The sequence below is a fragment of the Ascaphus truei genome, chromosome 8 (genome assembly GCF_040206685.1).
Source record: "Ascaphus truei isolate aAscTru1 chromosome 8, aAscTru1.hap1, whole genome shotgun sequence".
NCBI lineage: Eukaryota > Metazoa > Chordata > Amphibia > Anura > Ascaphidae > Ascaphus > Ascaphus truei.
The window spans coordinates 42051515-42067323 of NC_134490.1; the positions used below are offsets into that span (position 1 = coordinate 42051515).

At 46.9% G+C, this 15809-nt stretch overlaps 1 protein-coding gene across 2 annotated transcripts in view; it reads right to left on the reverse strand.

Moving 5' to 3' along the window:
- Window positions 1-15809, reverse strand: part of LOC142501593 (solute carrier family 12 member 2-like) — a 155114-nt gene that overhangs the window by 119192 nt on the left and 20113 nt on the right. The window contains exon 2 of one of the 2 annotated variants that reach the window (XM_075611663.1): window positions 4293-4533. Coding sequence is in view for 1 of the 2 variants with exons in the window: in XM_075611662.1 (XP_075467777.1) it covers window positions 812-1165 (354 nt within the window). In the remaining variant the exon portion in view is untranslated. Of the gene's footprint in view, window positions 1-811; window positions 1585-4292; window positions 4534-15809 lie in introns of those variants that run through there. The other variant, XM_075611662.1, reaches the window with a different exon arrangement.

Sequence of the window (15809 nt, forward strand, 5' to 3'; positions counted from 1 at the left end):
TGCATTGCACAAATAGCTGTGAAATCAGAGTATTTTGCACAGGTATGTTTGTGATATAAGAGTGCAGTGTACAAGTGAGTGTGGGATCAGAGTGAGTGGCGCATGAGTGTGAGATAAGACTGGGTTGCACAGGTGCATTTATGATATACTAATTTGTTGAACATGTGAGTGTAATGTAAGGGTAGGCAACATAAGTATGTGTGACTCAAGAATGCGTAGCACGTGTGAGTGTGATATAACAATGTGTCGCACAGGTTGTGTGATAATAGAGTAACTAGCATTAGTAAGTGTAAGATATGCGTTGGTAGTGTGTAGTGTGATCAGAGTGTTTTGTTGCACATGTGAGTGTGAGATCAGAGTGTGTTGTTGCACATGTGAGTGTGAGATCAGCGTGTGTTGCACATGTGAGTGTGAGATAACAGTTCATTGTACAGTATATGTGTGTGGGAAATTAGTATACTCTATATGACAGTGTGAGATCTGTGTGTTCCACATGTGAGTGTATGATCATAGTGGGTGTAACATGTCTATGTGAGATGAGTGTGTGTTGCCCATGTAAGTGTCAAAGCAGAGTATTTTGTGAGAGGACAGTGCGTAAGATATGTGAGTAAGATAAGAATGGGTAGCACATGTGTGTGAGATAAGAGTGCAAAGTGTTAAAATCAGAGTATTTTGTGAAAGATAAGTGTGTAGCACGTTAGTGAGATCAGAGTGCATAGCATGTGTGTTAGATCAGAGTGCATAGTGTGTGTGTGGGATAAGGGTGCATTGCACATGTGAGTGTGAGATAAGAGTGCATGCCCTTCCTCACCTTGTCCGCCTCATCGTGCAGCTCTGCCAGGCTTGGCCGTCCTCCCTTGCCCCCGCCAGCGGGCACAGTGTTCCTGTAGTGATCTATACGTGGCACGGCATCCATGGTGTTGTGCCCAAAGCTGCATGTGGCCCCCAGTCCCAGGCTGCCTTCACTCGGGGTGTAGCCCCCACTCTCTCCACTCAGGACACTTTCCATGCTCTGCACAAAGTTCACTCGGAAGCGGCCCCTGGACTCTGCTCTGCAAGCAGCCAGGACACGGGGACTCAACCCCTCCCGGACAAGGGCCACCTGGAATCTGCTGGTGGTGGGCATCTGGGGAGCCACCGGATCATCCTGCTCCTGCCCATGCATTCCCTCTGTCACCTCCTCACAGACAGTTATGTCACCTGTCGCCTCCTCATGGACATCTACTGTATGTCCCCATGTCACCTACTCACACCCCTCTGCCACCTGTTACCACGTATCACTTCCTCACAGACATCTGTCATGTGTGTTACCACCTCACAAAATACTCCTCTGTCCCTTGTCACAGCCACCCCTCTCTCCCTTGTCACCTCCTAAGAGCCACCCCTCTCTCCCTTGTCACCTCATAAGAGCCACACCTCTCTCCCTTGTCACCTCCTAAGAGCCACCCCTCTCTCCCTTGTCAGCTACCCACTGAGACCCCTCCCGTCACCTCTTCATAGATAACTCTCACGTTGTCACTTCTGCACACAGTCCTCTATCTAGCTGCCATCTCCTCACAGAAACCCTTTCCCTACCCCTATTGACAGATAACTATGTCCCCTCTGTCACCTCCTCACAGAGCCCTCTCCCTCACTGTCCCACCCGCCCTAAGCCCTCACTCCCCTCAGCTACTTCCCGGCATCTGATTCCCTGACCGCTCTAACCTCAGCACCACTTCTCCCCCCATGGACCCCGCCCACAGCCGGCATGATCAGCCAATAACATGCGCGGTCCGCTTCTCTTCAACACCTTGGGTTCCATTGAGCCTGAGTGACAGGGATGCTGACTAATGGGCAAGTCTCTTCTGCTCCATGAATACTTTGTATTGCTGTAGGTTTGCGGAATAACTATTACACCTCACCCTGCCTTGGGTCGCATCGTCCTGCAATCTCAGCACCAGTGCCTATAACTGGCCCCTCAAACAGCCTGCCAAACCAGAAAATAGGAGGGGTTTCCGTCTTAACACGGTTGCCTTAACCATGGATTGACAGGGATACCACCCAATGGCAGGGAGAGGATGACTTTATAGCTCGTTATAATCACTACTTTGATTTCTTTTATAAAATCACCTTTATTTCCATTTCAAGTCTCCATAAAGTTACATTATTTTTTTATCCCTCGATAGTTTTTAATTACTATATTATTTCATTTACAAATATGATATATTTGCTAATGGTTTCCATGTGTGTATTGTATCATTGTTTACATTGTATTCTTTTTTCCAATACTTTTTTTACCTTACACTATTTTTTTAATTCCATTATTTGTTTGACTTCATTGCTATCTTTTCTTAATGTCTTTCTTCCAGTTTCAATCCCAATTGTTTGTATACCACAAGGTTTTCTTTACAGTGTTGTGATTACTTTTACAATTCTACTTGTTTTTTTATTTAATTTTTCAGACCTTTGATTTTTTTAAATGGTGTGATTTTTACCTAATGTTTTCTTCTTTTTAAATGGTACCTTTTGTACATTTCTATATTTGGACTATGGAATGGTCTTTTTTTCCCAAGGAGCATTGTCCATTAATATATGGAAAGTATAGGGTCTTCTACAATAATACCTTATATTTATTATCTATCAATTTGCCACTATGCACTATTACGTGTGATTTTCTAGCACTTACCTTATCCTTTTTGTTTGCACATCTTTTTTAAATTGTGCAATATTTGTTAGTTTTAAATCCCCTATATTTTTTTAATTCTACATTTTTTTCAATCTGATTCCTTCAAAAACGCATTTTTGTTCCTAAAAAGAAATATATATGTGGCTCATTGCAGCGTAATTCATTGAAACAATACTAGTAAAATAAAAGTCTGTTTTAACAATCTATCTGTATGTACAGTACGAAAATTTGCAAATTATTATGATAAAATAGATTAAGTAAAGATCATACAATCTCTCTAAAGAATTTACATTAAAAGTAAAACATATATATATATATACTGTTTTAAACAAAATCTGCCTCAATCACATACATTTTACCCAGATCACTGTCAATAGGTCACTTGGGTCCTACAGTACATACAGTAGGACTCGCCCTTTAACCCATTGTATCTGCCTCAATCACATACATTTTACCCAGATCACTGTCAATAGGTCACTTGGGTCCTACAGTACATACAGTAGGACTTGCCCTTTAACCCATTATACTGTACCTGTAGGTGAAGAAACAGAATAGGACGGTACTCTGTTTCGGAAAGGTCCATTTAGGACCGAAACGTTAATCCTTGTTTAAAAATAAATATATTCTTTAATTGTACCAAGACAACTGGAGTGTTGTCCTCTTCTATTTATTAAGCTATATTCTTCTTGAACTCAAGGGAGAGCACGTATCCATAGCAATATCCTGGAAGTGTGAGTGCCCCTTTTTCAAATATGTATTGATCGCTTAACTTTACCAATTAAACATGTCATTGTCATTAGATATATAGAGTAGACAGCACTCTATACATTTTAAACAGGATAATAGTGTGATGAAAATGTGGTGCAGAGGGAACAGTGGGGGTGGGGGGGGGGGGACCCTAACCCCTCCAAAGTAATAATAACAATAAGAACAGTTCCCAGCACTTAAAAAAGGTAATGGTCTAATAATGATAGGACAAAAGAGAATGTAATGTGAGCACACACGAACAGCAGATACACACAGATACTGATGCAAAGTAATTGCACAACAAGAAGCAATTACTGCAGGTGAAAAAAGAAGACACCTATGGGGAAATCTCAAGGTAACAGGAGGACGTAAAGGAAGGGAGGGAAAAGGAAAAACAGATAGGGAAGGAGAGAGTGGGGAGGGGTGGGACATAACAGGAATTTAGGCAAATGAGGGGGGCAACATTTCAGGGGGTGAACCCTTTCTTCCGACCCATTGCCAATGATCTGTGGGATCAAAGGTATTTCCCTCACCCTAAATTATAGCCTCCTAAAAACACAAATAGTGGGCTAATGCAACCAACAAAAAGGTTTGAATGTGGGGATAAGCCCAAGCATAACCAGTGTAGAGGGAGAAAGGGGGTGGCCCGGGATTAAAGGGGTTACACCCCATTTGACTATCCCCTGACCTCACCAGGGAGACAAGGGGTTAACTGGGCTGAGGTCCAGAAATGTGATTTAACCCTTGTTATGACATGTAAATGTGCATTCCCCTGTTCCCATGCTTTATTGTAATATCTGGTTTAATCAGTGTCTGCATCACACACACACTAGGATCCATCCGGGAGCACAAGGGTTAAAAGTTGTTTAGTGATTATTACCCTTTGTGTAATTTTCCCGCCTTTTCAGGCACCATTTTGCAGGCTCCCATAGGCCGCCATTGGGGCTCCATGTGTTTCAATGGCGAATCTTGCTGTTTGGGTCCTGTTTCCTGTGAAGACCAGCAGATGGCGTCCGAGAGGAGGAGCGGAGGTTTCACATTGTAAGTCAATGGGCCCATAGACTTTAATGGAGAATCCTCGAAAGAGCTTTCCAGGAACGAGTTGGCTGCCGTCCAAACCGCTAAACCGCAAAGCGGATAAATTTTCAATAAGAGAGCTTTGATCACTTAACAGTCAAGTTCAACGACAAGTGGCGTGGGAATAAACAGTTCTAGAGCACATAGAAATAAAATTCTTTTTGCCCCTAGTTCCTAGACCTCCCCCCACTCGACTACAATCGGGTCCCCGTATCCTGGACCCCCGATAAGGGTCGAACCGAGAAGAGCGGATCGCGCCACAGGTTCCAATAGCGGCGGCAGAAACGACTCAGGAAAACGGCTAAGTGTCAAAAGCTGAAATTTGGGAATCCATAGCTCCGGTTCCGGAGGGTCCAGAGGATCAGCGTTTGGGGTATCTGTAGTCACTGCTCCGGCATCACTGCAGAACCATCCTTGACCCTCTTGGACCAACCCGACGGAGTATGGACCCCCTTGAAAGTTCGGGACTTTTCCCATAGACTCCAATGGCGGCCAATCTCCATTGACCGGCTATGGCGGAAAACCCCCATTGACTTCAACGGCGGCATCGCCCCGTTGAAAGTCTATGGCGGCGGATTCCCATAGCCGCCAACGTCGGCGGTTTGCCATTGAAAGTCTACGGCGGCGGAGCCCGTTGTTTTCAATGGGGATTTAGTGAAAAACCGTGATTTAATTTACAGCGGAGTTTTTTGTATTAAAATAGGAAACGGTTTAAGGTGTATTTGTGTAACTCCGGTTCCGAAGGTCGTAGCAAGTCGCAAATTGGACCATAGGGTGTCCCAGTTCCGGCATTGAGAACTGGGAAGTTTGGACCTGCTGGACCCAACGGAACCGGATATTTTAATATGTTTGTGTTTTATCCTTCATACTGTGTCCCAAAGCAGGGATAAAACCCAGAGGAAATTCCTTTGCATACCAGGGTAGCATATGGCCAGAGAGGCAACCCAATGTCTAGGACTTAAGTATTGTTCAAAGGATTTTGTCACCTTCACTGTTTGCATGAGGGCGGAGATTACTCAAACCAGAGCAGTCTCTAAGTGTCCCATTTAACACCTTACAACACAGAATATCCTGCCAGAAATCCAAATTAGTAGACTAGCTGGCATTCCTGATGCAGATGAGGGGCTACAGAAATGAGACCCCAGAGTTCTACTGCGCATGTACCAGCTAGCAGGGGGGCATGTATCAAAATGTGTTCCCACGTTAATGAGTGGCTAGAGGTAATTGAAGACCAATCACCTGTACTTAATGTTAAGGATAGGGTACAAAAGGTTTATAAACTGTTGTCCACCCTTTATCCTTTGTCTTCTGATATCATCTGAATTGTTACCTGATTGCAAGAGAATTGCTATGCTACATACTTCTCATCCCCCATCCCCAAAGTAAGTGTACTTCTTGTCTGTTACTGTATTATTTCGTGTGTTCACCTATCCAAAGGAATAAATACTTTATTATATCTAAGCCTCGTTCAGTTCAAACCCAGTTATTTGTGTAAATTATACCCTGTGATAAGCTATCGTCACAACGAGTACGGTACAAATGGAAGCAGGTACACTGAATCTAATACTGTAATACAGGTGAGTATACAGTCGAGGCTCCCACAGAGATCCAGAAAATCAGTCTAAACTAACAATGCCAGAACAAGTGTAAGCACTATGGTGCAGATAAGTTCACACAGATCAGTTCAAATACCAACAAGGATCTAGCTTGGTATAAGCCATATGCAACACGCTCTTCCTAGCCTGCAGCAGAGACATCACTACAGCATTAAATTGTGAGCTACATTTGTTGTTCTTGTGTGCTCACATTAAATTCTCTTTTGGCTTATCTTTAGACCTTTACCTTATTGAGTGCTGGGAACTGTTCTTATTGTTATGATGTCATTGTCATTAGGTCACTTTGGCCCCACAAGGAACTAACCCAACCAATTAAACATGTCACGATTATTAGGTCACTTTTGTCCTACATGGCATTGACCCTTTAAGCAATTAAACATTACTGTCATTAGGTGACTTCACCAATGAGGCTGCACTTTTAAACCTATTGTCAATTGATTCCTGAATTAGACCTAACAAGACCAACAATTAATCTGACATATTATTTTACTCTTGAGAATAGATGCTGGTGTGTGTGACAATGCAGACAGAGCTGATTTGCCCCTTAATGAATCACCTCATAACGCTACATCATTCTGTCTATCTGAACTCAGTGTTAATCTTACTAATAGGAAACTGTAAACTGACGAAGTCTCTATGGAGACGAAACGCGCGTCGAGTTTTGATGACACAACACGTGTGACGTCATAGGTGCGACCGCAGCGCTAGGCTGCGGCTTCTGAGTTCCCGGATATTTTATGGTACACACCTCCATTATGGTTACAGGGCACAGAGGGCTAGCTAAACTAAGTTGTGGGCCCTAGGAGGCAGCCATTAGCTAGGGATAGTGAACTGGCCATCAGTGTATGTGCAGTTACCTCCTGGGCACACAGCGTGAGGTAATGCTAACCTATGCCTGTGGGGCTTTACCACAACGTGGCTTGCAATTTATCTGTGAGCTAGCACCTCATGCTGCAGGGTAGCTGGGGTTACATGTCTCTACCTACCCTAGTGTCCCTTTGCCATTTTTGTTTTGCCCCCTGTTTCCAGGCTTATCTGCCTGTCCCTTGCCCTTAACCCATTATCAACCCCCCTATTCATATTCATCTAGTGGGGGCTCTGCCATAGGGTTGTGTGGATATTCTGAGCTTACAATAACACAGTGGGTTCACCCCCATACTACAGGGCTGTACATATTTGGGAACTACTTAATGGTGTTATCAGTTCACCTAGTACGATTTAGCACTCCTTCCCACTACATTGAAGGGGAGTTCTTTTGGTGGGGTATGTTATTATCCCTGGGAGCTACCATATACACACAGTATATTACCACAAGTACCCGGTCATACATAATTACAATAGGCACGTGTCACTGTACCTATGACTCTAGATACAGTTCCATGGTAGCACTACTCAGCACCTAACAGGTTTTAACCTCTTTTTCCTCTCATTATTGAATAAACAATTTATTATTTTCTATTATTGGAGGAAGAGTGCTCGCTAGAGGATTCTTTCTCTTTATGTGTTCTGTTCCTACCTTCCTCAACACCCCTCTTATTATACTCAGCGTGGTTTAGCATCAATTTGGTAGTGCGGTCTCCAACCCCTCCCTGTTTCACTAATAGGAAACTGTCCCTAGCCAGTGATCTGGGTCATTATTAGAATTAGAAGATACACGGGCAGGTCCTAAGGATCCAGGGATTGGAGGGGGGTGGGCCAAGAAACAGATAACAAACTAAATAGAATAGATGTAGATGGGGAAAATAGCAAGGGGTTATGGAGGTAGAATGGGGGAAAGTAGGAGTTTGACAAGCAGGGAGACATCTATATTAAATACAGATAATACTAGAAAACTTCTAAAGACTAAATCAAATTGGAGTAGAAAGGCAGGAGCTGATAAGATAACAGTACAGACTGAAAATGTAAAAACCTTAAATGCATGCTTCTTAATGCAAGAAGCCTGACAGATAAAATGGGTGAGCTGGATTTAATAGCTGCAAGGGAGCAGTATGATATCATAGAAATTACTGAAACATGGTGGGATGAAACACATGACTGGGCAGTTAATCTAGAGGGTTATTCCCTTTTTCAGAAGGATCAAGCAAATAGAAGAGGTGGCATATTTTTATATGTTAAAGTGGATAAAAAAAACCTATTATAAGTGTAACACTCCCCCCCCCTTCCCCCTTGCACGGAGATCTGTTGCTACATGGTATGGTTGTAGTGCTGGGTAGCTCATCTGTGGTCTTCCAGGAGGCCTGCATCTCCGCAGATGGTAGTGGGAGCAGCAACAGGACAGGCTTTTGGGTTCGTTGGTACAGCACCTCCATCCTGCTGGGATCTGCTAGAGGCAGGGAGTAGTCCTTACAGGAACCCCTTCCAGTAATTCACACGCAGGCAAGGAACAGTTCACCATTTATTGTCAGGCCAGACCTGATCCTTCCTTCTCTTGCAAGAGAGGTACTTTACACACACTGCAGTCATGGAACACTTCCCTCACATCTTGCATGGTCATTCTTCCTAACTAGGCCCCCCCAAGTGCTTGAGGCCCATGAGGCTAGTCACAACCCCTTACCCCCTGATGGGGCAAGAGAGAACACCCCCCAACTCCCTGAGGAGCAGGCTACATACTGGAACTCTCCTAAATTTGGGTAGGACGCATCTTATATACCAGGGGAGGGGTTAGTAACCCTGCCCCAAAACTGGGCAGGTTTAGAGGATTGACAGGCATCACACCATACTACATGTGACCCATTTTACACCCCCCCCCCCCCAGGCCTGATACTCCCAACTGCCATTAGGCCTGCACCTGGATATGAATGGAAGTGATGTTATATCCCTGGAGCTTAGCACTAAGACACACTAAATAAAAGGATATATGCAACCAGATGGAGGGTGAATCCACTTGGGTACTCCTCATGCAGGCGATCAATCACCCAACACAAATCTGGATGTCCAGTATCCAGTACATGGCGGTCCTATCCATCAATAGAACAATGTGCAAAAGGTGATAGAAAATAATGTGCTTACAACCGGACACCACTGTCGTGACACTCTTACATAAGAAAAAAGGTCATAGCAAATATATATATATATATATGTATAAATGTGTAATATTACAATTTTTTCTATCACCTTTTGCACATTGTTCTATTGATGGATAGGACCGCTATGTACTGGACACTGGACATCCAGATTTGTGTTGGGTGCTATTTTTGTCTTTGTTCCCTTGGCCATATTGTTGTGGCAGTTTGTGGTTAATTGCAATCTGAGGTTTATTTCTTATTTGCACATTGTCCATCTTGGATTTTCCTTGCCTTACTCATTCCCTGTTTATTGGCATACACTATGATGCTTCGATTATGTCGAATATTAATGCTGGTGACATTCATCACCATAGTTTTCTATAAAGACTATATTAGAGCAATAAGTATAGATAAAGAGATACAAAAGGGTTAATAATGGGTATTGGACTACGTTTACTGATCAAACATATGTTTTTGTATTATTCTTGCATTATTCATGATTTAATTCATGTTTGTTTGTTTATTTAATTTATTAATATGATTTTTTGTGTGTATGCATTGTCTGTTTTATAATGTTTATTGTTGCTGAGACATCCGGTCCAAGAATGATGCATTTGCGCATGTCCAATTCTTTATCAACAAACTGTACCTTTAAATCGGGACTATATATATATGGATGCATAGAGACTGAGGTACTACTTTTCTACCCCCGAGGAAGGAAGCCACGACTTCCGAAACGCGTAGGGTGGTCCCATTTGTGCTCCGCTGTCCCATAGTGTTTACCACACTTCCTGTCGCTATCTCCATCGATATTGCATTTTCTTTGGCGAATCTGTTGCTGCGATCTACACTACTCCGCTGCGCAAGTCCCTGACGAATCTGCTACCTTGGATCCAGGGCTACTACTGCGCATGTGCGGGCGTCCTGTGAGACGGAGCCCGGTGCGGCTGCTTTGCAGAGGTCTGCTGCTCAGAAGGTTGGGAGTGCCCCCCCCGGAGACCAACGCTGACCATCACGAGATGCCTTGGAGCTGACAGGAATACTGCGAGAGGGAATACTCTCTGAATTATCCACCGCCTTTTACCATCATGTTTCTGGTAAGCGGACTGTTATGGAACAAGAGCCACATTTCTGACTCACCCCCCTCTCTCCTTTGCAGTTTCTGCCTGTCAGATTTTATTCCCAGCTGCATGGAGTCTGCAGACACATACTGTGCCTGCGTGGCTTGCAACAATGTTGCACTCCTTGCCTGCGAGCATGACATCAGTGAGCTGCTACAGCAGTCTCTGAGATCCTCACCAGAATGGGCTAGTCTGCCCCCCCTCCTGTTTGTTCAGACATGGTCTGCCCCTAGACTTTTCCTTTGCCCACACCGCACCTCACTTCCTTTTCAACCCTGGAGACAGTGAGTAAAGAACCTTTCTCTGTTTATAACCCTTGGTGAGGCCATCTCTTTTTACCGGTTCCTAACTAATAATCACCAATACACACCATCCACAAGCATCTGTACCCTGCTACCTTTTCCCAATAAAGTGGAGGAAATATTACAGGGCTTGGAGTGATTTAAAAGGGAACTGTGTTAATGCTATCGGGAGCCATTCATACCAACGTGCCCTGGCTTCAGAATAGTAAAAAGAGGACCGTGTGCCTTGGGAAATACACACAGAGGAGCTGCTACCCACAGCCTTTATGCTAAAGATACAAGCGAGCAGCTTACGTAGCAAATAAATAAACAGCAGTCTCTCACCACATTGCACAAGCACGTTGCTACACAGAGCCACAAGCCTCTACACAGCAAACTACCACAGCTTTATGCAAAGACAGTGAGCAGCCTTACTTTGCTAATACTACACAAAGGAATCACACAGCAGCTACTACTCAAAGACTCTATGCTATACAGAATAGTCTCTGCACCCCAGGACAAGCAGCAGCTTCACTCTGCCAGACAGGGCAGCAAGCTTTATACAGCAAACTGCACACAGCCTTGCAACTAACAGTGCTTCTCTCACAATACCTAATTGCCTTTTTCTCTGTCTGAGTCCACCCGCTGCTCAGCCCCACAGTGAGGAGCCAACGGACATCTGCAAGTACAGCTACCCCAACGCTGCACGCTGCAGGACACCGCTCGGCATCATCTGAGACAGACGCCCATCGCTGACAAGGTAAAAGACCGCACGCCACACGCACTGGCAAAGGCCTACACACACCTACAGCATGGCAGAACTCAGAGCCTCACCAGACATCACGCAGGAAAGCGATCTCTCAGACACAGAGACCGCTGCGCATCTGCAACAGGCGCAGGCAGGCGCAAGGCCTAAACGGACAGTCACACTGACACAAAAGGCCCGCGAAAAATATGAGAATGACATTGAAGCACACCGCGAAAGGTTAGAGAAGGCCTGGGAGGACACTGGTCGTGAAATATGTAACGTTGCAAGCACTAGTGATCAGGAGAAACAAATTAGGCAAGCTATAGCCCAATTGAGGTCAAGTCACAAACGTTACCAAATGCTGTCACAAACATATCTCGCCTACCTAAAAAGAATTAACACAGAGGAAAGCCTCAGCGAACGCGACCAGCAGGAGGCAACTGACCTGGAGCGTGACGGCTTCGTGCAGACCACTATTACTGAGGCCGAAGACCAGAGAAAAGACCTTTTGCTGGAAACTGCATCGCAGCGCTCAAGCATATCCAGACACTCATCAAGGTCAGCAAGATCAGTGCAATCTCACGCGTCTAGCGCAAGCGCGAGCGCTACCAAGGCGCGAGCCACAGCAGAGGCCGCACGTGCCAGGGCCGAATATGGTCGGAGAGAGGCAGCCGTAAGGGCAGAAAGAGCGCGCATAGAAGAGGAGGAGCAGAATGCCGCCGCCGCTGCCACTGCCGCCGCTGCCACTGCCGCCGCTGCCAATGCCGCTGCTAATGCCACCGCCGCCAATGCTACCGCCGCCGCTGCAAATGCCGCCGCTGCCGCGGCGCGTAAAAAGGCCGAATTGGACGCGGATCTAGAGGCACTTAATCAAGAGAAGGAAGCCGCCGCCGCCATAGCCCAAGCCGAAGTCCTAGAAGCAGCTGCGAGACAGGACGGCGGGGAGCTACCGTACAGACGGATAGCTTCAGAGGATCCAGCCCAACGCACTGAAGACTACGTAAGGAGCCTCTTCAGTGTAAACACCAGCGCACCATCTCAACACGGAGGGAGCGACACCACAGACAACGAAGACTCGCTAGGACCACGAGGAGAAGACGCTGCTCTGTCAGTGGCATACGCTGCCTGGGATAGCCACAGCCGCAACAGTGATCCACACGCCAGAGCGCACACGGATGCACCACAACAGGCTCGTAATCCAGGTACACCCACGTGGGAGAAAACAGCCCCTCACACTGGCCAGCAGCCATCACGCGTCCACGCCAAGGAAGAGGCGACCGCACGGACCGTCCCAGCAACTACCTCAGAACGGGGCAAACGCGCCGACGTCTCAGGTCTGACAGACATAGCCAAGTACATGATCCGGCGCGACTTGGTGCACGCAGGACTCATCAGCTTCGACGACCGCCCTGAGAACTACAGGACGTGGAAGTTCACGTTCAAAGACGCAATCGACAGCTTGGACTTCTCAGCAAGGGAAGAGCTCAACCTGTTAGTTAAGTTCTTGGGGAACGTATCCAGGGAGCAAGCGCAGAGACTTCGGACGGCAAACGCACATCAACCCCAAGTAGGTCTGGACCTAGTGTGGGAAAGGCTAGAAGAGACCTATGGCAGCCCTGAAGCAGTCGAGGATTCACTCTTCAAAAGAATCGAGAGCTTCCCCAAGATCACGAGTAAAGACTACTCGAAGTTACGAGATCTTGGAGACCTGCTGCAAGAACTGGAGTCCGCAAGGAAAGACCATTCCTTAATAGGTCTCAACGCCCTAGATTCAGCTCGTGGAGTGAGACCCATCCTGGAGAAGCTACCCTTCAACCTCCAAGAAAGGTGGCTTTCACAAGGTTCCAAATACAAAAGGGAGAAGCAGGTTGTCTTCCCCCCATTCTCATTCTTCGTGAGCTTCATCTGCGAAGCGGCAAAGACAAGAAACGACCCCAGCTTCATCTTAGGGGCGCAAACCACATCCAGCGCCAGCCACCCGAGGAACGAAAGGTCAACAGCAAGGTGCAAGGACTCCAGAACACCCATCTCGGTCCACAGGACGGACGTGCCCCCTACGACCCACGCGAGTCCCAGCCAGACGGCCGACAGGGACAAAAAACCAAGGGACCTTAACAAAGAATGCCCTATCCACAAAAAGCCGCATCCACTTAACAAGTGCTTCGGATTCAGGATGAAACCCATAGAGGAGCGAAAGAACCTACTCAGGGAATGGGGAGCCTGTTTCAAATGTTGTGCTTCCACAACTCATTTATTCAAGGACTGCAAAGAAGCTATGAAATGCACAGAGTGCGATAGCGACAGGCACATAGCCGCTCTACACCCGGAAGCTATGAAGCCCAAAGCAAGCAAAGCCCCTAACCCTCCGACAAAGCAGGGCGGGGAGGAAGAAGTGGGAGACACACCCCCCCGACGTCAGTAGCATCCAAATGCACAGAAGTATGCGGAGAAGGAGACGACGGTAGATCTTGCTCTAAAATATGTCTGGTAGCAGTGCACCCAGAGGGACAACCCCAAAGAGCCAAACGGATGTATGCAATCATCGACGACCAGAGCAACCGATCGCTGGTCAGGTCAGAATTCTTCGATATGTTCGGCATACAAGACAGTACTTCTCCTTACACTCTCAGAACGTGCGCAGGGCGAATGGAGACTACAGGGAGAAGAGTGAATGGCTACACCATATGCTCAATAGACGGCAAAGTGAGCATGCCCCTTCCCACACTCATCGAGTGCAATCACATGGCGGAAGATAGGACTGAGATCCCCACGCCAGACGTGGCGCGACACCATCCCCATCTAAAAACCATTGCCGATCATATCCCACCACTAGACGAAGATGCCCAGATCCTGCTGCTACTTGGCAGAGACATCATGAGAGCACACAAGATCCGCGAACAGCGAAATGGGGACCACAACGGCCCAAGCGCCCAAAGGCTCGATCTAGGATGGGTGGTAGTTGGAGAAGTATGCATAGACAGGATACGAGGACCCGACAACGTAGGCGCCCTACAGACGAACTTGTTGGAGAACGGTCGTATATCCCACTTCAAACCTTGTCCGAACCACTTTCAGGTCCACGAGAAGCTCGAGACCAAAAGGAACTACGGAGATGCGCCTGTGGCAAGAAAATACCCCAATGACCTAGGGAGTACAGTGTTCCAGACAACAAAGGACGACGACAAACAGGCGCCATCAATGGAAGACAAAGAATTCTTGAGGTTAATGGATAAGGAGCTCTTCAAGGACGAATTGGGCAGTTGGGTGGACCCACTACCTTTCCGCTCGCCAAGAAGACGCCTCCCAAACAACAGAGACCATGCTATGTCTAGGCTCGCTTCGCTCCGCCGTAACCTACAAAGGAAACCGGAGACCAAGGAACACTTTGTGGCCTTCATGCAAAAAATCTTCCACAGTGGCCATGCAGAGTCGGCGCCCCCAATGAAAGAAGGCGAAGAATGCTGGTACCTCCCGTCGTTTGGCGTCTACCACCCCCAGAAACCTGGCCAAATCCGAGTGGTATTCGACTCCAGCGCTCAGCATCAGGGAGTCTCCCTAAACGATGTTCTCCTCACCGGGCCGGATCTGACGAACATTCTTCTGGGAGTGCTGATCCGCTTCCGCAAGGAACCTATCGCCATAACCGCAGACATTCAACAGATGTTCCACTGCTTCCTTGTGCGAGAAGACAACCGTAACTACCTAAGATTCCTGTGGTACCAAGATGACGACGTAGAAAAAGAAATCACGGAGTACCGCATGAAAGTACATGTCTTCGGGAACAGCCCATCACCTGCAGTGGCAGCCTACGGCCTCAGAAGAACGGCCCAAGACGGAGAAGCAGAGTTCGGGAAAGACGCCAGGAGCTTCGTCGAAAGAGACTTCTATGTGGACGACGGATTAAAATCAGTTCCCACCGAAGAAGAAGCCGTAGATCTACTCAAGAGGACACAAAAGATGTTAGCGAAGGCCAACCTAAGGTTGCACAAAATAGCTTCCAACAGTGCCACAGTGATGAAGGCGTTTCACGCAGATGATCAAGCACCAGATCTCAAGAATTTGGATCTGGGGACCGACACGCCTCCCATACAGCGGAGCCTGGGGATAAGCTGGAATCTTAAAACAGACACCTTTACGTTCCAGGTAGCCATCGAAGAAAAACCCTTCACACGTCGCGGAGTCCTGTCCACCGTTAACAGTCTCTACGACCCGCTAGGATTCGTGGCTCCTGTCACTATACAAGGGAAGTCCCTCCTCAGAGAAATGTCCTTCGAAAAACAGGAATGGGACACCCCACTACCTCCAGAAAAACGGAAAGAGTGGGAAACGTGGAAACACTCCCTGAAGGCCCTCGAGCAACTTCAAATCCCACGCCCCTATTCACCTATATCTCTCACCGCCGCACACAGCAAAGAGCTTTGCGTGTTCTCAGATGCCTCCACCAAAGCTATAGCAGCGGTGGCCTACCTAAAAACCACGGACGTGTATGGAAGTTGCCACATCAGGTTCATCCTTGGCAAAGCTAAGCTGGCGCCACAACCTGACCATA